Source organism: Ictidomys tridecemlineatus, chromosome 3 (genome assembly GCF_052094955.1).
Source record: "Ictidomys tridecemlineatus isolate mIctTri1 chromosome 3, mIctTri1.hap1, whole genome shotgun sequence".
In the NCBI taxonomy this organism is placed as follows: Eukaryota; Metazoa; Chordata; class Mammalia; order Rodentia; family Sciuridae; genus Ictidomys; species Ictidomys tridecemlineatus.
Window position 1 is genome coordinate 135,442,657 of NC_135479.1, and position 25,394 is coordinate 135,468,050.

The following is a 25,394-nucleotide window of genomic DNA, read 5'->3' on the forward strand; positions in this document are numbered from 1 at the left end:
TGAACTCATAGAAACAGAGAGCAGAATGGTGACTGCCAGGGGCCCAGGAGTGGCTGGGCTGTGGATGGGGGAGATGCTGGTCCCAGGAGGCCAAATAGCACTTCGATGAGGGGAATGAGTTGAAGGGATCTATTGTACAATAAGATGACTACAGTTAATAATAGCATACAACAGAATGAGTACAGTTGATAATGTTATATACACTGGAAAATGACTCAGAGAGTAGATTTTAAGGGTTCTCAACACAAAAAAAGAATATGAAATAATGTATATGTATACATGTTTCAAAATATGTTTTATGCCATAAATATGTACAAATTATTATCATTATGTTACCATCATCATCATCATCAGGGATTGTACCGAGGGTTGCTTAACCATTGAGCAACATCCCCAGCCCATTTTATGTTTTATGTTGAGACAGATGTATGTCATAAAGCCCATCCTGGAAGTGAGGGAAACTGGGAAGATATTTAGTTGGTAGATTCCTACCTCCTCCCCAAACTGGAGCTCTATAACAACAAAAAGGAAGAAGTGGAGCTAGGATAAGTGAGGAGCACTGCCTACTTCCATTAGCACTGGGCCTAAAAGGGGGATAACTAACCATCACCAAACTTCTCCCCATAACCATATGACATGGTCTCTGTATTAGCTGCTTTCTGTTGCTCTAACAAAATACCCAAGAATGGATACTTTATAAAGAGATGAGGTTTATTTAGCACAGAATCCAACATTTGGCAGCCCCTGAGACTGATCTTTGGTGAGAGTGATCACAATATGGTGAATGGCATCATGGTGGGAAGACATGCAAGGGGTCGAGACTGAATGGCCAGCAACTGGGGAGGATGAGTCTTGTTCTTTTTATGACACCCCCTCTCACAGGAACTAACAGGGACCCATGAGAAGTTCATTACTCCCTTCCAAGGGCCTCATCCCCAGTGGCCAAATTACCTCCCACTAGGCCCCACCTCTTGCAGGTTCTACCCCCTCAACACTGCCGCACTGAGGACCTAGCCTCCAGCCTATGAACCTTTGGGGGATAAACTACATCCATCCTCACAAGCTCCAACAAAGCCACATTGTAAGAGCAGGATGTCCCCTTCCAGCAGTGTGTATGTGAGGCCAAGGGAAGGTTGATATCAGTGGGCACAGGAAGCAGCCAGAGCCCCCATTCCGGAACTCTCTGATGTCACACTTGTAGTCATGGTACTCTGGGTGCCAAGCCAGGAGAAGGAGCGGTTGGCTCTCATTTGTTTGAGAGCAGGCATCGCAGCAGCATGACTGTACCAAACGATTTATTGTCCCCACCCCGACCCCCAGCCAGATCCTGGCTATTTTCAAGCCTCTGGGCTTGTTTCACTGTAGCAGCCCTGGTGTCTCTAAGTGCTGTCTTCTTTACGTTTCCGTGAGTCTCTGGGCCAGCTGTGGGGTTCTCACCAAGAGACAGAAGGGAAATAGACAGTGAGAGTGCAGAGGCAGGGAGGTGGAGGGAGGCCAGGAGGGGAAGGAGGACATTTAGTGGGAAGCACAGAGATATGGGGAGGCTGAGGCTTTGGGGGACTGTGGGAGGCTGGTAATGCTGGTGACATTTGGTGGAGGGAATGAGGTCTGTCTCTAGCCTGGATATTCAGATCTGTCCTTAAGGTGTATGGGTCTGACCTCAGGTGAGCCAGGCCTCATGGGGGCTCCGGGTTGCCCCTGACTAGAACTGAGTCTGGCTCTGATTTCAGAGGTCGAGCACTGGCGCAAGATGGAGAGTGGGCCTACCCAGTGGTCTCCGGACTTCTCTGCCTCCTGAGTTTATACAGCCTCATTGGCATGAACTTTTCGGACCCAGGAATTTTGCACAGAGGTAAGGCCTCGGACTCCTGGGAGAGGGAGGTGGCACCCCAAGGCTGGTGCCTACAGGGGTCATTTGTAAAGGGCTGACCCCACCTGTGGCCTCAGGATCCCTTCTTACCCTGTCATTATTACTTGGGCCCTGGCACTTCATTTCCCAAACCACTGAAGTGTGAAAAACAGAATCCTGGAGGTTTTCCAGTTGCTTTAGAAGGGAGGACGGGGCAAGAGAGGCAGCAGGCTCTTCCAACCACGCAGTTCCCCCTTCCTCCTTCCCATTTCACACTCGACTCCAAGCACTGATCACTATTCCACAGGGGGAGCTCCATGTGAAGCTCCTGTGCTGGACAGCCCTTCTCTCTGACTGCAGCCCATCTGAGTGGTCAGCTTGCTCAACAGGGACTGGGGTTCCCCTGCCCTCCTCCTCCCCACCTTCTTGATGCCCAGTGATGCTATGGGGCTGCCCTGAGCATCAGAGTGATACAAGGGCCTCCTCCACTGCCCACACCTCTCCCCCTGCCAGGCGCCTTCGAGCAGTACCCTGAGACTGTATATATGGCACGAGTGAATGGCAGGTTGTACCACATGCCGTGGTGTCCCACGTGCTATTTTCACCGCCCGCCCCGAACCTTCCACTGCAAAAGGTGTAACATCTGTGTGGAGGTGAGTGCTCCTCCTGCCTGTCCACTCACCAACCTATCTCCGTGCACCTGGCCAGGACCAGGAACCTCACATCATGAGTGGGCCAGGTGGGGGTATCAGACCATGTTCCCAGAGTGCTTCAAGTGGCTGTCAGCCACTGTTGGTCACTTGTATATGTCATCACCTCTGTGTCTGTACCTGTCCAGGGAGGCTGGCCTTGCTTGCACAGGTGCTGACATACAACGGGCATCCCATCTGTGCAGAACCTGGTGGAGTCAGGGGGAGGAAAGGCAGTGACTGTGCCCTCCCCTGGCTAGCTGATACTAGATCCCCAGCCCTTCAGGCTGACTGCTGCCCTGTCCTGGGGATCTTTGCCCGTCTTGGTCTGGGTGTCCCAGTTGGAGGGTTTCCTGGGTTCTGAGTGCATTTCTCTGATGTGCCCACCCTGCTGGGGTTCACAAATGCAGACAGCCGGTAGTGGAAGGGCATTTTTTCATCCTTTTCCAGTACTTGAGGAAATGGAGGCTCAGAGTTTTCATGTCCTGGTCCACGTGACACCAGGCAGGTCTTGTCTCTAAAGAGCTCACTCAGGACAGGTGACCTGATGAGCCATGGGGTCCTAACTGTGCTCTCAGCATGGAAATGCCAGGTTCTACCTGAGATGGGAACCCTTATGTAAGGTCAAGAGCAGGCGGCCTAGAGGGCTGCGTTAGGGGAGGCCCCAGGATTAGGGGGTGATGGAGGCCATTCCAGAAGGACCCTCTGACCTGCCTCCTCTCCCCTAGGAGTTCGACCACCATTGCAGGTGGGTGAATAACTGCGTGGGGCACCGAAACATCAGGCTCTACCTGCTACTCCTCGTGTCCCTGTGCCTCTATCTGGGTACCATGCTGGCCACCTGCGTTGTTTTCATCTTACGCAGGAGGAACATGGCGTTTTTGGACAAAATCATGACGTATCCACACAGTCCCAAGGGCCCACTCTGGGAAGAGCTGGTGTGGTGGGGAGGGAGGGGCAAACAGCCCAGTAGGGTCAGGGTGACAGGGGAGGGGCTGATGTGGGCAGGGCTAGAGGGAGAAGTCACTTGGCAGGACCTGTGAGGGACAGGTGGAAGGCCAGTGGAGTCAGGGACATGGGCAGGATAGGATGCCTGTGGAGTTAAGAATCTAGGGGCCCACAGAGTAGGGTAATGAAAGTTGAAAAGGGACAGGTGGGAGGACAGTGTGGTGGAGGGAGGTTTCCCTTGGTTGTACTGGACTAACTGTCCAGTCCAGGGAGGGAGAGCCATGAGCGGTGCTACCTGGGGCAGGAGGGAGCGAAGGAGGGAGCAGTGGGGTCGAAAGTGGGGCCAGGGAGGAGCTCTTCCGTGGCTTCCCTTCTTAGCCTGTGCACAGCATCCTACTGGCTGTACCCGCTGGGGCCCTCCTGGTCCCGCTCATCCTGCAATTGTTCATCAAGGCAGTGGCGGTGGGCACTGCCAGGCGACCCTATGAGGAGAAGGTAAGTGGTGAGTGCGTGTGCCCTTGGCTGTGTGGAGGCATCTTGCACCTCTTCAATTAGACACTTTGTGCGCTTTCTCCACTGCCCTTGGCCTTGAGGATGCCTCATGAGTCCTTCCAGACCCACCTCTGAAGATGCAGCTCAGATATTTCTATACCCTGGAGCTTGGGTCCATTCTGCCTCCTGGGTGCATTGCACTGAAAGCCTACTGTGTGCTGGGTGTGCTAGGTGGTGGTTATTTGAGGGATGGGTGTAGGGGTGAGTAAGTACATCATGCACTAGTGTTGATAAGCAACCTGCCATCAGAATAACACCCGGAGACACCAGGAACACTCTGAGCAAGGGGTCAGTCCTGAGTGGTGTAGCCGACCGGAAGAGACTGGGAGTTTGGCGAAGCCCACGCTGTAGAGGAGAACATGCCACTCTCTGTGTCCTAGGTGTGCTTTTGGAGAGGCAGACAGGAGGGCATTGACTGTGAGAGGTACAATTTTGTAGAAAGGCACAGAAACCTGAAAGTAGGGTGTTAACAGAATGATGAAGAAATGGATCCTAGTTCAAGCACAAGGTGACATGGGCAATGAGGTTTACCCCATGGGGGTCAAGATTAGAAAGGCTCAGAAAGCCAAGCATGGAATTTTGATTGGAAGAACTGGAAACCTGGGAGCCATGAAAAATTTTGTGAAAATGTCATTCATTGAGGGGTAATTAGAAACAGTAAATTCACCCTTTTTCATCTATAGTTAGGGATTTTGACAAATGACATTGTGTACTCTCCATCAAGATCAAGGTTAACCAGTTTCACTACCCCAGAAAATCCTTTCATCTCTTGTTGTCATTTTCTCTCCCTGAGTCCTTGTGGTTTTTCTCTTTCCGGAATCATGCATAAATGGTGTTGTGGGCTTTCTAGTCTGGCTTCATTCACTGAGCAGGATGCATTTGAGATTCATCTATGTAGTTGCTCACATCAGTAGTTTATTGTCTTTTGTTTCTGTGTAGTATTGTCTTTCCCTACAGACTATTTGTACATTCACCAATTGAAGGATTTTTACTTTGCATCTAGGTTTTGGCAGAATTTTTGTTTTGTTTTTGTACCAGGGATTGAACCCAGAAGTGCTTAACCACTGAGCAACAATCCCAGCCTCACCCACCCCCACCCCCAGCACCCTTATATTTTCTTTTTGAAAAATTTTAAAAATTTTGAGAAAGGGTCTTACTAAGTTGCTTATGGCCTTCCTAAGTTACTGAGGCTTTGAACTTGTCACCCACTTGCCTTAGCCTCCCAAGCCATTAAAGTCATGGGGAACTGTGCCCAGCCAGTTTCAGGCAGTTATAAATAAAGCTGCTACAACAATCATTGATGCATAGACATGTGGACATAAGTTTTCATTTCTGTTGGGTAAATTGTTAAGGGTGGCATTGCTGAGTCATAAGATAAACATATGGGACGTTTTAGAAAACAACTCTACTCTTTCTATTTTGTTCCAGTAATGAATGAGAATTCCAGTTGCTCCACATTCTCACTAGCATTTGACACTGTCATTGGTCACTATTCTTTTTTGTTTTCAAATTGTAGCCTGTCTAATAAATGAGTAGTGGTATATCACTAGGGCTCCACTCTGTATTTTCCTAATGACTAATGATGTTGAGCATATTTTCGTGTCTTATAAGCCATTGGTATATTGATGGTGAAGTGTTTGCTCCAAACTTTTGCCCATTTAAAAAAAAACTGTGTTATTTTTTCATTGAGTTTTAGGAGTTCTGTATACTGGATTCAGATCTATGTGTTGCAAATCTTTTCTTGCAATTCATGGCTTGACAATTCATTTTCTTCATCGCATCTTGCAAAGAGCAAGAATCCTTACTGTTGATGTTTTTCCAGACCTGAGGATCGAACCAGGGGTGCTCAACCACTGAGCTTCTTCCCCAGCATTCGTTGTTGTTCACTCTGAATGGGACCTCATGTCCTGTGGAGCAGTTTCATTGCTTTCTTCCCCATCTGTATCTTTCTTGCTTTTTCTTTGAGCATCCACTAGGAATCATAGGAGTGGGCATCTTTGCCCTGGGATTCCTTTAGTATGGCAATCACTTGACTAAAGGCTCTTTCAGGAAGATTGGTGGGCAGCATCAGCGGGGGTGGGAAGCTGCAGACAGAGATAGCAGAACAGAGGAGCCTGTCTGCTCATCACCTCTCATCCTTTTAGTCACCACCCCACCACTGCCATATTTGGTTCCCTCCCAGCTGTGACTCCTGTGCTTGGCCCTTATTCCTCAGCCCTGTGGTCTGCCTGTCTTCTCCTCTCTCCATCTTCTAGTATCATCATTGAGTTTGCCTGGCAGCCTGTTCCCTTCCTCCATCCTGTGGTTTTTCCAGCCCTAGGTCAGGCCATAGTCCATTGCTCTTCCTCCTCTGCTCAGGGTGAGGCCTTCCAAGTCCAAGATCCCCAAGTCTCAAGGGACCTAAATGTCTTCTGCATTCTAAGATTCACCAGACAGGGCTCCTTTCTATTAATGGCAGCACTAATTTCAGGCACTGATTTTATGCTCCAACTTTCACTCCCACCATTCTCCATTCCCTGACTGCAACTCCTTCTAGACTCACTTGCTTGGTGGTATGTGGCAAAGACTCTGGTGAAGACCACATAAGTTCAAATCGCAGCTCTAGAACTGAGCATCAGGGAGACCTGGGGTATGCCACTCAGCCCCTGGTCACTCAATTTCCCTATCTGTAAAACAGGGAATTGTGGGTTAATTCAGGTAAACCTCATAGAACAGTGGCTGGTACCAGAGAGTGCCATGTGTGCTGCTGTTACATCACTACCATTCCTTCCCATGGTCATCTACACATGTTTGTGCTCAGCTTAAATGTCACACAAATCTCAGCCTTAACATCCCAGGCCTCCACTCCACCTGTTGTACCTTCTGGGCCTTATTTCCTGAAAGAGTTGACCTTGTTCACTAGCTCCCCCTTCACTTCCTGGCCCAAGTCAGCCCAGCCCTTGCTGTCAGGATGATGCTCTCATTAATGGCCAAATTCAGCAGACATCTTCAGACTACTCTTTCTGGTCTAGACACAGCCTCTGAAACCAGAAGTCGCTGTCTCAGCACTTAACTCTCTGGGCTTCTCCTCTGCATGTACCTGGGTGGTGTGAGCTGGGTTGCCTACATGGTTCCCATGATACTCTCTCTCTGTTCTTCCCTTTCCACTCCCCTTGGTGCATAGGGCCTCAGGTTGCAACAGCTGCCCTCACCCACTGAAAGTAGGTTGGCCATGCTGTTTGCAGGGTGCTTTCCATCCCCAGTGCAGAGATGGGGCTTTGTTTCTTTGCTACTCGGTATTAAACCCAGGGGCATTTTACCACTGAGCTACATTCCCAGTCCCTGCTACTTTTTATTATGAATCAGGGTCTCACTAAGTAGCTGAGGCTGGTCTCAAACCTGCCTTAGTTTCCCAAGTCACTGGGATTACAGGTGTGTGCCACCATGCCTGGTTGGACAGAAGCATTTTTGATGCCCTGAAATATTTCTGATGGGGGTGCATCTCAGTGGTAGAGTGTATGCTTAGCATGTGCAAGGTTCTGAATTCTTCAATCCCCAGCACACAGAGAAAAGACATCTGAATCAATGAGTGAACCATCAAACAGAAGGTCCAACATTTGGGGATAGAAGGAAAGAGGAAAGGAACAGAGAGAAGAATGGTGCCCTGACCCCCCAAGATAAGGGGAAGAAGGAGAGGAAGCAGGAAGTTGGGCAGAAGATGGGGCAAGTCGATGCCCCTGGATTTTGGTCCTGTGGAGTGTGAGGGTGTTTGAGACACAGAATTGGAGCAGGAGCCCCAAGAGTGGAGCCAGTGAGAGAGGCTGGTCTGGGTGCCTCAGAGCTGTTGGATTCCAGTTGTGTGTGATAGGGTTCCATGTGGGGGGAGGATGGTATTCACACTTACTGCTCAGTTCTTAGAAATTTACTATCATTCCTTAAACATTTTCTATACTTTATGTACGATCAATATTTTCTACACATGATATATATCTAATCAAATATTCTTTCTCAAAGTTTAAAGATTCTGTAATTTTTTAATGGTCTGCTATTAATTAATTGATTTCTTCTGGTACTAGGGATTGAACCCACAGGTGCTTTACCACCAAAGCTGCATCCCTAATCCTTGCTCTGTTTTGTTTTGAGATAGGGTATCACTAAATTGTTGAGGGCCTTGCTAAATTGTTGAGGCTGGCCTTGAACTTGTGATCCTCCAGCCTCAAAATCCCAATTCCCTGGGGTTACAGGTGTGTGCCACTGTACCTGGTGGTATACTCATTTCTTATGTGCTGTGAACACCTTAAAGGAGGCAGAACCTCATAGAGGACATTGATTCGAGTTGCTTTTTGGACATATTCCAGAGCTGTTCTGATGTGGAATCGTCTTTCCTTCGGCGATTTGGAGGAGAGTGTTGAAGATGAAAGTCTTCATGTGTAGGCCATTGGAGACTTGGGGTGGATAGAGGTGCTGCTGGGCCACTTTCCACTATAACAGAGTATTTTCTACCTAAAGCTCATGAAGTTGGGGTGAAACTCAACCTGTTCTGGAAGGAGGAGTGGTCGAGGCTGATGGATGGACTCAGGGGAAAGAGAAAGTAGAATAAGGGAGAGGAGAAGCCAGTCAGAGTCCTGAGAAGGACATGACCTTTGAGCTTGACCTTTCCTGCTTTGCGTACTGAAGGTCTTCACCTCAGATTTTCATGGAAAATCTGATTTTTGACTAGGGAAATATGTCTGGGCATCCCCTGCTGCCACTGGTCTCCCAGATAGTGAAACTCAATGAAGGTAGATTTTTAGAAAAATTGAGTGGTAAGATAGTCAAGTGGGAGTGGGGTGGTGACATGATGTTTGGATCAGTTGAGCAGAACAGCAGAAGACAGACCTTAAAAGGTACCTGGAAGGATGAGGTGAGAGGACAGGTGAGGCCAATAGAGACAGAGCAAGGATCCTGCAAAGGGAAGCACTAGGGGTTGAGAGCCCTGAGAAGGCAGGAGAGGTTGGTGCTCAGTCAGCACTGTCTGGGGACAGCTGCTCACAAGTGGGTCCAGGGAGGTCACGTTTCCTGAGAGCCTGGGAAGGCAGGAGGCCCTGGGTCACTCTTGGGCACCCCTGTACCTAGAGCCTGGCCACAGGCCCAGGTTGAGCCCTGGATTGACTGAACAACTTAGCGAGGGTCCCTGGGAGATGGCCGTGCCCAGTCCTGCTGATTCTGAGCTCCTCTTCCCTTCCTCATCTTCCTCCAGTATGACAAGGCATTCAATGTGGGCTGCCAGAGAAATTGTTACATCGCACTCTGTGCACCCTTGGGACCTAAGTAAGTTGGTAAACCAAGGGCTCAAGTGGTGGACCCTGGGGCAGGTGGGGGCGGGGGGTCGATGCTGGGTCTAGTTCCCTGGTCCCTGTCCCCAGCTCCCAGCCTTAACACTCCTGTTCCTTTCCTTTGGGGTTTTCTCCAGGGCACTCTGGGAGTTTCTGGGAATTTCACTCTTCCTTGGTGTTGTAGGTTCTTGCCCCAAGATATGTGCTCCAGGGGAATGGCAGTCTGGATAAGGCTCCTGGGCTCTGTGCTTTCCCAGCTGAGGGTGAGAGTGGTCAGGGAGACCAGGCCAAGGTGGGTAGTGACTCCTTGCATTTGTCCTTTGCTTCCCAGGTACATGTCTGAGGCGGTCTGCATTCAGGTGGACCATGGGACCAACTGGGGGCCATCTGAATACCTTAAAGACCTCCTTTGGCCCAGGTGCGTCACTCAGGCCCCTCCACGGAGTGGCAAGGCTGCACCTGTACAGAAGGTAAGGAGTATCGGGTGTGCTTTGAACCATGGGGGTCTGTGGTTGCACATGTGTTGGAGGAAGCCCCAGATGTCGGGCTGGCCCTGAAGCTGAAGCACTTGGAGCATGAGGAGTGGGATTATGGACCTGGAGGGTGCAGGGTCCAGGTTATAGGGCTTCAGAGCACACCCAGGTGTCCCTGGATAGAGAAAGAGGAAAGACTGAAACACACTTTCTGGTTGGCTTTGTGCCAGTCCTTACTTTTTTGGTCCCCAGTTTTCTCATCTATTTATGAGGACTGAGACTAATCTAGTAGTTTATGATTTAAAGAAAATTCTGTTTCTTTTATATGTGTGTGTGTATGTGTTGTGTATGTGTGCATGTTTGTATGTATGTACATGTATAAATATCAGTTGTAGATGGACACATATATTTATTTTATTTGTTTATTTTTATGTGGTGCCATGGATTGAACCTAGTTCCTCATGCATCCTAGGCAAGCACTCTACCCCAGAGCCACAACCCCAGCACTCCAGATTCTTTATTTATGGAAATTTTTGACATACAATGTGAAACATTTGTGTGGAGCATTAGGTGTACAGTGGGGTGGGTAACCCACAGTGTCCCCCATGGTCTCTTGCAGTAATGTGGTGCCAGCCCTCTCCTTTGTCCTGACTCTAGGCACCAAGGGACTGACTGTGAGTTGTGGGGTGGAGGGTAGGGAGATCCTTCATGTACTGACTCTGTGTTTACCTTCTCATCAGCCCAGTGGTGCATTGGGAGGCTTCCAAGGGAGGCTTGGCCTCCTATTCTCCCTTCACACCCAGCAATGCCAGGACAAGCACCAGGAGTTCATCTCCTGAGCCCCATGTGGGGGTCTCTTGTTCCTGAGCCCTCACTCCCCTGTTGAGAATGCCAAGACCCCCACACCTGTAATATACACATATTTGGTGCTGCTTTCTATGGCAGGTGTGCCTATGTGTCCTAGGTTCAGGGAAGTGTGGGTGTAGGCTCTGAGGTGCTGGGACAGAGCCCTCCTGGAAGGGAAGATTTTTGCTCTCTGGAGACTCAAGCTCATGAACCAACACTGCCTGACTCTTGGCCGGAAAAGATTTTATATAATAGGAAGGGAACTTGTTTATTATGAGTTTTAATAGGCTATTAGATTAGTCAGAAATTACAAAGTTTCAGTTAAACATGAGTAAGTTTTGGAGATATAATGGTCAATAAGGTTGTTCCAGTTGATTTACTGCACACTTGAAAAGTGATAATACAGTTGGGTACAGGGGTGCCCATCTATAAGCCCAGCTACTCAAGAAACTGAGCCAGGAGGATCACAAGTCAAGGATCAGTAACTTAAAGAGAATTGTGTTCTGTATCAAAAAAAAAAAGTTTTGGGGATGTAGGTCAATGGTAACACACCCCTGAATTCAATCCTCAGATGTGGAAAAGGAAAGAAAAATTGACCATCAGTTTTGTGGGTTTTCTGTTTGTTTGAGGTGGAGTTCCCAATATGTTGGCCAGGCCAGTCTTGAACTTCTGAGGTCAAGCAAACCTCCTATGTCAGTGTGCTGATTCCTGGAAGGCAGGTGTGCACCACTGGACTGGCTAGAAAAGGGATTGTAAACTGGGTTTGGTGGCACATGACTAATTTCAGCAACTCAGGAACTCAGGCAGCTTTAGGCCAGCCTCTGCAATTAGCAAGACTGTATCTCAAAATAAGAAGAGCTAGGGATAAAGCCAAGTGGTAGGATGTCCTTGGGCTCAACCCCCCAGTGCTGGGGGAAAGTGTGTGTATACACACACACACACACACACACACACACATAGATATAAAAATACACACACACACACACACACACACACACACATATATATTTCATTATATAGGAGGATTAGGAGATTTTAGATTTCTGGTTTGGGGCTAGTATGAATAAGCATGAAGACTCATGTCCTTGAGCATGCTAGGCAAGAGCTCTACCATTGAGCCACACCAGAGACCTTACATTTAAATTTGGGTTATTTTCTCACTGTTAGTTATTAGAGTACCCCACTTTTATCTCTTTTTTTCCATTTTTTGGGGTATGAGGTGGGGCTTCCTCTGATGCTCAGACTGGTCTCAAATTTGTGGGCTGCAGTGACTCTCCTGCTCCTGATTTCTGAGCAGGGGGGATTACAGGTGCCTGCCACCACACTTGGCTGTACAATCTCATGTTGATAAGACATTTTACATGGGATAGGAATCCCAGAATAAAAAAGAGCAATTTAAGATGACTGGGCATAGTGACGTCTGCCTATCATCCCAGTAGCTCAGGAGGCTGAGGCAGAAGGATCATAATTTTGAGACCAGCCTGGGCAGTTTTAGCAAGAACCTATCTCAAAGTAAAAAGGGCTGGGAACATAGGTCAGTGGTATAATGCTCCTGGCTTCAATACCTAGTACTTCCAAAAACAAATTAAAGAATAAAAACATTATGGCTGAGGATGTGGCAAACTGTGCTTGCCCGGCAGGCATGAATCCCTGGGTTAGAGCCTTAGCACTACATAAAAATAAATAAAATAAAGGTATTGTGTCCTTCTACAACTAATATTTTTATTAAAAATAAACATGAAAGCTGGGCTTTGTAGCACATGCCTGTATTTCCAGCTACTCTGCAGACTGATACAAAAAGAGCACTTGAGTCCATGAGTTTGAGATAAGCCTGTGGAAAATGGTGAGACTGTGAATCCCGAATAATAATAGTAATAATAATCATCATAATAATAACTTGTGTAGCCAAGCACGTTGGTTGGTTCACCCTTGTAATCCCAGAGACTCCAGGTAGTGGTAGGATGATCACAGGTTTGATGCAGGTGTTGGGGTCTTAACAAGACTCTTGTCCCAAATTTGCAAAAGGGTAGAGGGACTGGGGATAAAGCTCAGTGTTAAAGCACCCCTGGATGCAGTCCCCAGTCCAGCAGATGGGGGAGGAAAAAAGCCAATTTGACTCCATAACATTAAGACCTTGGGACTACAGGTAACTTGTGGTAATGTTTAGCAGGTGCTTACCCACTTGATGCCCTGGGTTTAATCCCAAATACCAAACAGCAAAAAAAAAAAAAAAAAAAGTAAAAAACCTTTATGTGTATATCACAAATGAATATCGTACTTTTTCACATACATACATTTTGACTCAGAAATGGAATGTTTAGCATGTGTGTCCTTGGGGAACCAGAGAACAGCACATATTATGGGTTTTGTCCCATTATTTAGCTAGCAAAATGTATTAAAAATCAACTCAAATATCATTATTAGTAAATTGGTTAAAAATATGGCATGACCATGTAATGTACTACAAGATTATTTGAAATGAATTTAGGGGAAAAAAATTGTAATGTTTTCCTGGGTTCAGTGGAGCATGATTGTAATCCCAGCAGCTTGTGAGACTGATTTAGGAGGTTTGCAAGTTCAAAGCCAGACTCAGCAACTAAGCGAGGAACTAAGCAATTTACTGAGACCCTGTCTCAAAAAATAAAAAGGCTGAGGGTATGGCTGAGTGGTTGAGTGCCCCTGAATTGAATCCCTGGTACTCCTCCTCCTCCCCAGCCAAAAAGATCTGAAACAGTAATCACTGTTTAAAGTGGGTTCTTGGTTTCAAATCCCTACATTTGTATTTCCTGAATTGCTGAGGTTGGAATGGGCATGCTGTCCTGGGTTCTCTGTCTAAGCCTAGAGAAGAACCAGACATAAGAAAGGATCCTTCTTTCTGTCTGCTGTCTCCTGACTTTTGCTCCTTTTCAATTAGGAGCTACTCTGCTGGGTGATGAATAAGGGGAAATACAGGTTTGACAGTTCTGTCCCTTTCCCCAAACAAACCCAGCACTCCATTTTATTCCTCTGTTTGGATCTTTTCCTGTTGATTTACAAAATAAATATGGAAAAGTAGACTATTAGAAAATGAGACCATTTAGATATTAGTCAAATCTAAAATTATGTGTATGGGTTTGTTTTATGTATGTTGATGTTTTTCTCTGAAAATGGATAGTATTAGAGCATCAAAACACAACTCATGTCTGAATTTCTCTTTGTTAGGACATGGCAGAGCAGGGGGCTCAGTTGCCACAAACCTTCAGGGTCCTTAAAGGAAGGCCAACGGAGCATCCTCTAGCTGTGCGGGGTGTCAACAAGTATTATAACGCCAGCACCTTGAAGAAGAAAAATGTCAGATTTCCTCCTACTGGTGAGACCTCAGACAGTGGTAAAAGACTGAATCCCATGGAAACTTGTGAAGCGCTGATAGATAAAAAGATCATTTCTGGAAAAATAAAAGGCTACACTTTTTTGTTCCTATTTCTCCTACATAGATACTCTTTTTGTCAACTGTCTGGATGTCTCTTGAACATCATCTGGAGATTGAGGATTTCATTGATCTCATAATTTTGTTAGAAATGGAATTGGATCTGTTAGATAGTTTTCCATATTTCTTATACATTATAATTCAACATTTTAGTGGGATTCACACTTGTTCCATGTTGTTACATTTACTTGGGTTTTTTTTTCCTCCTCACGGGTTTAAATGATTTTTAGTTGAGAAGGAAAGATTGTGGATTTTTAGACGTGTTTATGCTAGACATATGATTATTGTCAGTGGCCTAGAAGAAATTTTTGCTATATAAATGCATAGACCTTGAAATAAAAAGTATTTTCTATTCAAGAATTATAAAAATAAACATCTTACCTCAAAAAATGTATTCTTCAGAATTAGAATCTAAGTGGGTAAGAATTAAAATATACTGGATTTTTAAAAACAGTTTGTGTAAGACAGCATGAGAAGGAAGTCCACTTGGTGCAGTTGGTTGCCTGATCCCTGGTATGTCTTTGGAGATTTAGTTAGACTCCCCTTCTCCTCGCTGGTTCTCCTGCTTTCTCTTCTTTGCACTGAACTTTAAAAGATGCAACATCATTTCTCTCATTTCTCTCTGTGCAGATTTTGCCAATTACAACCCCAAGATATATAATTTTTATTTAATATGTTTTTCATCTCTAAAGTCATTATATATTTTTTAAAAATAATCTAAGTATGCAAAAATCATATGTGGTTGGATTAATTGTATTTAATATGTTTACATCATCACAGAGATAAAGGCTACGTTCAAAAAAGAAATAGACTTCTTTGCAAGTAATACTGATCTTGACTTTTTCTATAAATAACTTACCTGGTATCCTTAGGAAAAGCTCTTACTTTTACCTAGAACTTCTGAGTCAACTAGTAAGTTGCATTTTACAAAGAAACAAACCATGTCAAAAAGAATTCTTTTCCCAGTTGCCATGTTTGGTGGCTTTATATCCCCTTGCTCCTTGATACTCAAGAATATTTGTCATATCATCTTTACTTTTTAAGACAGTAACTTAAACAAGGAATATTTTATTTTAATACAGCTTGGGTGTGTATGGTTTTCATTACACTTTGGTGGGGGCAGGGTACGGGGATTGAACCCAGGGGACCTCAACCCCTGAACCACATCTCCAGCTCTATTTTGTATGTTATGTAGAGGCAGGGTCACATTGACTCTCTAAACACCTAGCTAAATTGCTGAGGCTGGCTTTGAACTCAAGATCCTCCTGTCTTTGCCACTTAGGCCGATTGGATTACAGGCATGGAAATACCAGGCCTGGGCTCCATTACATTTTAATAAACTGATTGAACTATAATTTACATACTATGAAATCCAATCATTTGAAAGATCAATTCAGGTTTTACAAAATGTATTTTTAAGGTTTCTTTAAGATTATAGAGTTAGTAGCTGAGTCTTTAAATTATTATTTTTATGTTACTATTACTCTCATATATCTAGAGAAGTAATTCTACTTAAAATGAAATCAATTATAACACATTTCACTAGCTCCTCTTTTATATTATTTTTCTTTTTGTCATAGAAAAGTTTTCTCTGGTGAATTGTTAACATTCCTTTCCTTTTGGTTTTCAGAGAAGGATTGCTTCCCTTCTGGAACACCTGCAGTAAGTTGATGATGTGTTTCTTATAGTTCTTGCTCTAATTGAGGTTACCAAAAGAGATCTGTTTTTTTTTTTCTTTTTTTAATTTCTAAAATAAGAGATAGGGCTGGGATTGTGGCTCAGTGGTGGTGCACTCCTCTGACATGCATGAGGCACTAGATTCAATTCTCAGTACCACATACAAATAAATAAAATTAAAGGTTCATCAACAACTTCAAAAGTTGTTTAAAAAATAAAATAAGAGGGAAAGAAATATTTAATGTTTCTAAATAGCACTCCAGAATATTTATCATATATGTTTATTTACTTTAACATATTTTGGAAAATCACCTTTACTTTTTAATTGAATATATTAGAACCAGTGAGGTTTAATCATTTAAAAATTAGCTCTGGAAAAAAGAACTTCTTAAAGTTTGTTTAAAATAAAGAGACCTGTTCACATTTTAATCTTTGACTGTTCCTGGCTTGTCTTCCTTTGCTCCTGAACACAGCTGAACACCAAGGGGCCGGAAACATCAGCAATAGTAATGGAGGAAGGTGATGGTGATGGAGAGGTGCAACCTTTCACTGCCCCAGAAAATGGACATACAAGACCAGTGAGTGACTAATGACCTGATGTGCACATGTGTGCATGTGTGTTCGAGAAACAGCTGTTTGCATTTGACTTTCAGAGATAATTTCAAAAAGCCTTCATGTTTAAAATATTTTACTCTGAGAAGATTAATTTAAGATTAAATTAAAGTTTTACCTAAAGAGTCCACATCAAAAACCACTTTTTTGAAAAATAAAAATCGATGGCTTCTTTAAAAGTTAGAATACTTAACTCACTGGGTTTTTTTCTTTCCATGTTTTGTCCCGTTTTCCAGAGAGATCATCTATTGCTCTGTTTGTTCTTTGTTTCATAATGTGGGTAACTCTTCTACCTAAAGCTTATATCTTTCCTTTTCCCATCTTATGTACTTTATTTCTCAGTTTGACATTTCTCTCACTGCCTTGATGGCATTCTAAAGACTGTTGAGAGTGAAATTCCTCCCCAGCTGAGGAGAATTTCAACAGTAAAGAGTTCAGATGGAGCCAGGGAGAGAAGTGATAAGGGGGCTGGACTGTGATGTGGTGGATCCAAGGACCGCCATTGGATTCCCATCTCATGACAGATGGCTATGTTTTCTATATTCCTCACAACTGGCTCTTTGAAGTAAAAGGGAGGGTAGGCATTATGTTTCAGTAAAATGTTTTGAGACTGGATTAATGATAGATTAGTTTAGTGGAAACTACCACAGTGAAACATAAAGATGGAAATGAAAACACTTTTATATGCAATAGCATCAGTGAGCTGTGAGACAGTTTCAAGGGCTTTCATGATGTGTAATGAAGTTCTGATAGAAAAAAACAACCCATAAATCTATCTCCCAAAAGCTAATAATAGCTTCCTCAAATACAGGAAAGTCAAAACTACCTCTACCTACCTGAATAAATAAATGTCTTGTGTCTTATAAAAGTATCTTTAAAAGATAAAACCATTTCACTAAAAATAATAACAATGAAGACAGGACATATGCATATAAAATGACAGTAAGAGCTTTCAGGCCAAGAACAACAACCCTAAGATTTTTGTCCTGTGTGACATGGGGTGTCACGTGATGGTGCAGTGTAATCATTCAAAGATGCAAACATTCAATAATAAGAGGGAGTCTTACCTAATCAATAAGCACCTTAAGGCCTGGGTTTAATCCCAAACACCAAACACCAAAAAAAAAAAAATTTGTTTAAAAATCCCTTTATATATCTATCCCAAATCACAAATGAATATGTTTCTTTCACCCTACATATGTTTTGACCCAGAAATGTAATTTTTAGCATGTGTGTCCTAGGGAAAACATAGAACAGCATAGAATATGGATTGTGTCCCATTATTTTGATAGCAAAATGTAGCAAAAAGTCAACTCAAATATCATTAGTAGTAAATTAATTAAAAATATGGCATGACCATTTTATGTACTACTAGATTATTTCAAATGAATTTAAGGGAAAAAAAAACTAATGTATTGCTGGGTTCATTGGAGCATGAGTGTAATCGAAGAAGCTAGTGATGCTGACTTAGGAGGTTTGCAAGTTCAAAGCCAGACTCAGCAACTAAGCAAGGAACTAAGCAATTTAGTGAGACCCCTGTCTCAAAAAATAAAAAGGCTGAGGATATGGCTGAGTGGTTGAGTGCCCCCTGAATTGAATCCCTGGTACTCCTCCTCCTCCCTGCCTAAAAAGATCTGAAACAGTAAACACTGTATATAGTTGGTTCTTGGTTTCAAATACCTACATTTGTATTCCTTGAAGTGCTGAAGTTGGAATGGGCCTGCTGCCCTGTATTCTCTATCTGTGTAAAGCCTAGAGCAGAACGAGACATAACCAAGCATCCTTCTTCCTGTTTGCTGTCCCCTGACTGATGCTCTTGGCTTAAGTCTTTTCAATTAGGAGCTACTGTGGTGGCTGAGGAACAAGAGGAAATACAGGTTTGACATTTCTGTCCCTCTCCCCAAACAAACCCAGCACTCCATTTCCATTCCTCTGTTGGATATTTCCTGTTGATTTGCAAAATAAATATGGAAAAGTAGAGTATTAGAAAATGAGACCATTTAGATATTAGTCAAATATAAAATTATGTGTATGGGTTTGTTTTATGTATGTTGATGTTTATCTCTGAAAATTGATAGTATTAGAGCATCAAACCACAACTCATGTCTGAATTTCTCTTTGTTAGGACATGGCAGAGCAGGGGACTCAGTTGCCACAAACCTTCAGGGCCCTCAAAGGAAGGCCAACGGAGCATCCTCTAGCTGTGCGGGGTGTCAAGAAATATTATAATGCCAGCACCTTGAAGAAGAAAAATCTCAGATTTCCTCCTACTGGTGAGACCTCAGACAGTGGTAAAAGACTGAATCCCATGGAAAATTGTGAAGCACTGATAGATAAAAAGATCATTTCTGGAAAAATAAAAGGCTTAACTGTATTGTTCCTACTTTCTCCTACATAGATACTGCTTTTTATCAACTCTTCATATGGCTCTTGAACATCATCTGGAGATTGAGGATTTCATTGATCTCATAATTTTGTTAGAAATGGAATTGGATCTGTTACATTTTCCCCCATATTTCTTATACATTATAATTCAACATGGTAGTGGGATTCACACTTGTTCCATGTTGTTACATTTACTTGGGTTTTTTTTTTTTTTTTCCTCCTCACGGGTTTAAATGATTTTTAGTTGAGAAGGATAAATTGTGGATTTCTAGACATGTTTATGCTAGACATATGATTATTGTCAGTGGCCTAGAAGGAATTTTTGCTTTATAAATGCATAGACCTTGAAATAAAAATATTTTCTATTCAAAAATTACATGCAAATCCATAAAAATAAATACCTTACCTCAAAGGACTTATTCCTCAGTATTAGAATCTAAGTGGGTAAGAGTTGAAGTATACTGGATTTTTAACAACAGTTTCAATAAGGCAGCATCGAAATGAATTCCACATGGTGTAGTTGGTTGTGTGATCCCTGGAATGTCTTTGGAGATTTAGTTAGACTCTCCTTCCCCATGCTGGTTCTCCTGTTTTCTCTTCTTTGCACTGTACATTAAAAGATGCAAAATCATTTCTCCCATTTCTCTCTGGGTAGATTTTGCCCATTACAACCCCAAGATATATAATTTTTATTTAATATGTTTTCCATCTCTAAAGTCATTTATATAGTTTTTAAAAATAATCTTAGTATGCAAAATTCATATGTGGTTGGATTAATTGTATTTAATATGTTTACATCATCACAGAGATAAAGGCTATGTTCAAAAACACAGTAGACTTCTTTGCAAGTAATACTGATCTTGACTTTTTCTATAAATAACTTACCTTGTATCCTTAGGAAAAGCTCTTACTTTTACCTAGAACTTCTGAGTCAACTAGTAAGTTGCATTTTACAAAGAAACAAACCATGTCAAAAAGAATTCTTTTCCCAGTTGCCATGTTTGGTGGCTTTATATCCCCTTGCTCCTTGATACTCAAGAATATTTGTCATATCACCTTTACTGCTTAAGAAAGTATCTTAAACAAGGAATGTTTTATTTTAATATAGCTTGGGTGTGTATGGTTTTCATTACACTTTGGTGGGGGCAGGGTACCGGGGATTGAACCCAGGGGCACTCAACCCCTGAACCACATCTCCAGCTCTATTTTGTATGTTATGTAGAGGCTGGGTTGCATTGAGTTTCTAAGAACTAGCTTAATTGCCAAGGCTGGCTTTGAACACAAGATCCTCCTGTCTCTGCCTCTTGAGCCCCTTGCATTATAGGCTTGGAATTACCAGGCCAGGACTCCATTACATTTTAATAACTTGATTGAAGTGTAATTTACATACCATGAAATCCAGTCATTTGAAGGATCAATTCAGAATTTTCAAAATGTATTTTTAAGGTTGCACTAAAATTGAAGAGTTAGTAGCTGAGTCTTATATAAATTTTATTTTTAAGTTACTATTACTATCATATTTCTAGAGAAGTAATTCTACTTAAAATGAAATCGATTTTAACACATTTCACATGCTCCTCTTTTATATTATTTTTCTTTTTGTCATAGAATAGTTTTCTGTGGTAAATTGTTAACATTCCTTTCCCTTTAATTTTCAGAGACGGATTGCTTACCTTCTGGAACACCAGCAGTAAGTTGATGATGTATTTCTTATAGTTCTTGCTCTGATTAAGGTTACCAAAATATATCTGTATTTCATTTTTTTAATTTCTAAAATAAGAGGTAGGGCTGGGGTTGTGGTTCAGTGGTAGTGTGCTTGCCTGGTGTGCATGAGGCACTGGGTTCGATTCTCAGCACCACATACAAATAAATAAAAGAAGGGTTCATCAACAACTTAAAAAATGTTTAAAAAAATAAAATAAGAGGTAAAGAAATATTTAATGTTTCTAAATAGCACTCCAGAATATTTGTCATAATGTTTATTTACTTTTCCATATTTCAAAAAATCATCTTTAATTTTAATTGAATATATTGTAACCCGTGAGGTTTAATCATTTAAAAATTAGCTATGGAAAAAATAACTTGTTAAAGTTTGTTTAATAAAAGGAGACCTGGTCACGTTTTAATCTTTGTGTTTTCCTGGCTTGTCTTCCTTTGCTCCTGAACACAGCTGAACACCAAGGGGCCGGAAACATTAGCAATAATAATGGAGGAAGATGATGGTGATGGAGAAGTGCAGCCTTTCACTGTCCCATGACATGGCCATACAAGACCAGTGAGTGACTAATGCCCTGGTGTGCACTTCTGTGCATGTGTGTTCGAAAAACAGCTATTTGTATTTGATGTTCAGAGATAATTTCAAAAAGCCTTCATGTTTAAAATGTTTTACTATGAGTAGATTAATTTAAGATTATATTAAAGTTTTTACCTAAAGAGTACTCATCAAAAACCACTTTTTTGAAAAATAAAAATCAATGGCTTCTTTAAAAGTTAGAATACTTAACTCACTGGTTTTTTCTTTCCATGTTTTGTCCCCTTTCCAGAGAGATCATCCATTACTTCGTTTTTTTTCTGTTTCATAATGTGGGTAACTCTTCTACCTAAAACCAATATCTTTCCTCTTCCCCAGATTACATACTCTATTTCTCCTTTTGACATATCTGTCAAAGCCTTGATGGCATTCTAAAGACAATTGAGAGTGAAATTCCTCACCAGCTGAGGAGAATTTCAACAATAATGAGCTCAGATAGAGCCAGGGAGAGAAGTACTAAGGGGACTGGACTGTGATGTGGTGGCTCCAAGGAGCACCATTGGATTCCCATCTCATGACAGATGGCTGTGTTTTTTATATTGCTTTCAACTGGCTCTTTGAAGTGAAAGGGAGGGTAGGCATTTTATTTGTGTAAAATGTTTTGAGACTGGATTAATGATAGATTTTTGTATTGGAACCTATCACAGTGAAACATAAAGATAGAAATGAAAACAACTTTTAAATGCAATAGCATCAGTGAGCTGTGAGACAGTTTCAAGGGTTTTTTATGATGTGTAATGAAGTTCTGAAAGAAAAAAATCAACATAGAAATCTATCGCCCAATGCTAAATAAAAGCTTCCTCAAATACAGTAAAGTCAAAAGTACTTCTAGGTACCTGAATAAATAAATATTTGTCTCTTATAAAAGTATCTTTCAAAGATAAAACCATTTAACTAAAAATAATAACAGTGGAGGCAGGAGATATGCATACATAAAATGACAATAAGAGTATCGGGGCCAAGAACAACCACCCTAGAATCTCTTCCTGTGTGACATGGTGTGTCATGTAATGGTGGAGTGTGATCATTGAAAGATACAAACATTCAATAATAAGATGGAGTCTTACCTAATCACTAAGGAAAGAAAGAATAAAAAAGTGAAAAATGAGAAATGGAGCAACAGGAATGCTCCTGCATTGCTAGTGGGAGGCTCCACTCCAGGAGAGGGTTATTTCAGTTTCCCACAAAATGAAACATGACCTTACCACCTAACCCAGCAATTTGTTTCCAGGTATTTACCCCCATGCATTGAGATGTGTCCACACAAAAACCTGTGCAAAATTTTTATAGCATCTTTGTTCATATTTGCTAAATCTGGAACGAGATGTGTTTCAAAAAGTGAATGTGAGGACTGTGTGGAGCTCAGTGATAGAGCACCTGCCTAGCCTGCTGAGGCCCTGGATTCCATCCCCAGCACCACAATATAAACAAAAGAAATCCAATGTATGTGCTACATCCATACAACAGAATAGGATTCATGGATAAAAACTGAGATATCATAACACCAAAAGGCATGAAAGAATTTTATTTATTTATGACAGGAAAATAACTTGGATTATTGACTACATGCCTATGGCATGGGCATATTATTCTCTGAAAGATCTTTTAAAGCATAGTGCTTAGTGTTGCCCTTCCATCTAAAGAGGCTAGATGCTCTCCAATTACAAGTGTAGAGTGTGGGCTAGAAGTGTTCATCCATGCTAGGGCAGTGTCTAACATGAATGTTTAGGACATCTCAAATATGAGGAGTTTTAAAAAATCATTGATTGCAGGGATTCAGGGGTGTGAAGAGGATGAGTAGTAGGTTTTTAGGGCAGTGAATTTATTCAGTATGATATTATAATGGTAGATACACAGGACAATATTCATTTTTGAAATCCCATAGAATTATATAATCCAATACAAAGAGTGAACTCTAATGTCTAAAGTGTCAGCTTTGGATTAATAGAAGTACATCTGTATTTGTTCATTTGAGGTAGAGTGCTTGCCCGGCATGCACGAGCGCCATGGTTCAAGCCCCAGCACCTCCAAAAAACAACAAAAGTGTATTAATATATACATATGTATCCACAATAGGTATCATTGTAGTAAGTATACTGCACTGTAATGCAAGATATCAATAAGAAAATGAGGGGCCAACATGGGAACATTTCATGTCACAGGCAACTCAGCGAGGGTCTCTATTGTTTGCTCACTTCTTATAACTAAAATTTGTACTAAAAGAATCCATTAATTAGAAATAATTTCACTTCTAGAAACTTAAACAATTAAAAACAACTGTTTTCCAAACAGCTTATAAAAGTTATGGTTGTGACTAAGAGAGGTTTGTGGCAGGTATTAAAATACTTGTTGTTTAAGTCAATTGTATTCATAAGAAGTCTTCAGGCCTTAGTTGAAAGAACATAAAAATTTTTGCTTCTAAATTATGCACTTTTTGTTTCCTCTCTTTGGCAGCACCCACTCCCGAACATGGCTAAAGGGCTCACAAGTTAACTCCTCACATCTTGGCAGCCAAGGAGGTTCTCCAGAAAAAACTATGACTGGCATCCTACTCTTTTAATGTTCTGGAAAGGAAAATGTTAAAAATTTTAATAATTAAAGGGTTCATTGTTTTAAAGGACTGGTACCATTAAATTCGCCATTTTAGCCCTGTTAAGTGGACAACTCAGAGGCATTAATTACACTCACAATATTGTACAAACTTCTGTTTCCAGCACACTTTTGTCCCTCCAAACAGAAGCTCTGCCACCATGTGAGTAAGAACTCCCATTCCTCCTCCTCCACCCCTGGCTGCCACCATTCTTTTTTCTTTTCTTTTATTTGTTCTAATTAGTTATACATGGTAGTACAAGGCACTTTGACACATCATACACAAATGGAGTATAGCTTCTCATGTTTCTGGTTGTACATGATGTAGAATCACATCAGTCATGTGGTCACACATGCACCTAGGGCAATAATGCCTACTCTTCTTCCCACCCCATACCTGGCTCCCCTCCTTTCCCTCCCCTCTGCCTAATCCAAAGTAACTTCATCCTTCCATAGCTACGCTCCTTAATTGTGAATTAGTGTCAAAATATCAGAGAAAACATTTAAACTGTGCTTTTTGGAATTGGCCTATTTTGCTTACTGTGATATTCTCAACTTCCACTCATTTACTGGCATATGCCATCACTTTGTTCTTCTTTAAAACTGAGTAATATTCCATTGTGCCTATTGACCACATTTTCTTTATCTGTTTGTCTGTTGAAGGACAACCTAGGTTGGTTTCATAGTAAAAGTCTTGTGAGTTGAGCTACTTTATAGCATTGATGTGGCTGCATTACTGTAGTATGCTGATTTTAAGTCTATTGGAAATAGACTGAGAAGTGGGATAGCTGGGTCAAATGGTGGTTTCATTCCAAGTTTTCTGAGGAATGTCCATACTGCTTTCCATGATGATTACATCAATTTGCAATCCTACCACCAATCTATGAGTGTGTCTTTTCCCCCACATCCTCACCAACATATATTTTTGTATATGCAGTAAGTCAGGAGAAACCTGAATGACAATACTTTAACTTCTCAATCAAACAGCATCATGCTAACTGAATGATCAAAGTTCAACATTACCTGTACTGAACAACAGATGTTAAGTTTCCCACCCCTTACTCCATGAAATAAGTATCATCTGTCCAATTCTTGTAGAAAATATTTTGCCTAAAACAGATCATGAGGAGGCAATCAGAAACATTCAAATTCTGCAAAACAACTGTTCAGGACACTTCCACAATGTCAGTGCTGTATAAAAAACAAATGCCAGAAAACCATTATAGATTACAAGATTCTAAAGAAAAATGACAACAAAATGTAACATGTGATCCTTGATCATATCCTGTATATTTAAAAAATCCAGCTATAATGGATTTAGGAAAATTCGAATATGGAATATATACCTGATAGTAGTTTCATATCAATATCAAATTTCCTCAAAGTGATATTAGTACGGTACTACAAGAGAATTTTCCTATACATAGCAAAATATTAAAATTGATGAATTTAGTTGAATTCATATGGGTGTCATGCTAATCTTCATTTTTGCTTGACATCATATACATATAGAAATGTATACAGATTATGGTGCACATAATTTTACTGTTCTTGAAACTTTCCTATAGGATTGAACATTTTAAAATAGCATTTTAGTGAAAAAAAAAAGCAGTGTTCAGAGACAAAGTTCTACATAGTCTGAGTTAGTTGCACATACATAAGCACACAGACCCTAAAACTAACTTTGCTTCTACCAGATGGCT

At 41.9% G+C, this 25,394-nt stretch overlaps 1 protein-coding gene across 1 annotated transcript; it reads left to right on the forward strand.

Annotated features, from left to right (window-relative positions):
- The first annotated feature begins 1,681 nt into the window (after positions 1-1,681).
- LOC144375732 (palmitoyltransferase ZDHHC19-like) lies at positions 1,682-23,925 on the forward strand. Its single transcript, XM_078041167.1, has 13 exons — positions 1,682-1,852; positions 2,363-2,502; positions 3,267-3,476; positions 3,865-3,981; positions 9,257-9,327; positions 9,664-9,802; positions 13,853-14,000; positions 15,748-15,779; positions 16,268-16,372; positions 18,532-18,679; positions 20,450-20,481; positions 20,962-21,066; positions 23,557-23,925. Exons 1-12 carry the CDS (start codon positions 1,819-1,821, stop codon positions 21,046-21,048), a joined length of 1,263 nt encoding a protein of 420 aa, XP_077897293.1. The 5' UTR covers positions 1,682-1,818; the 3' UTR covers positions 21,049-21,066; positions 23,557-23,925.
- The last annotated feature ends 1,469 nt before the right edge of the window (positions 23,926-25,394 follow it).

Bases quoted from the DNA above. Each gene is read 5' to 3' on its own strand.
- LOC144375732 (XM_078041167.1), top strand. From the start codon at position 1,819: ATGAACTTTTCGGACCCAGGAATTTTGCACAGAG. The intron at 9,803-13,852 runs GTAAGGAGTATC...TCTCTTTGTTAG, and splicing joins AGGCTGCACCTGTACAGAAG to GACATGGCAGAGCAGGGGGC. The intron at 20,482-20,961 runs GTAAGTTGATGA...TCCTGAACACAG, and splicing joins TACCTTCTGGAACACCAGCA to CTGAACACCAAGGGGCCGGA.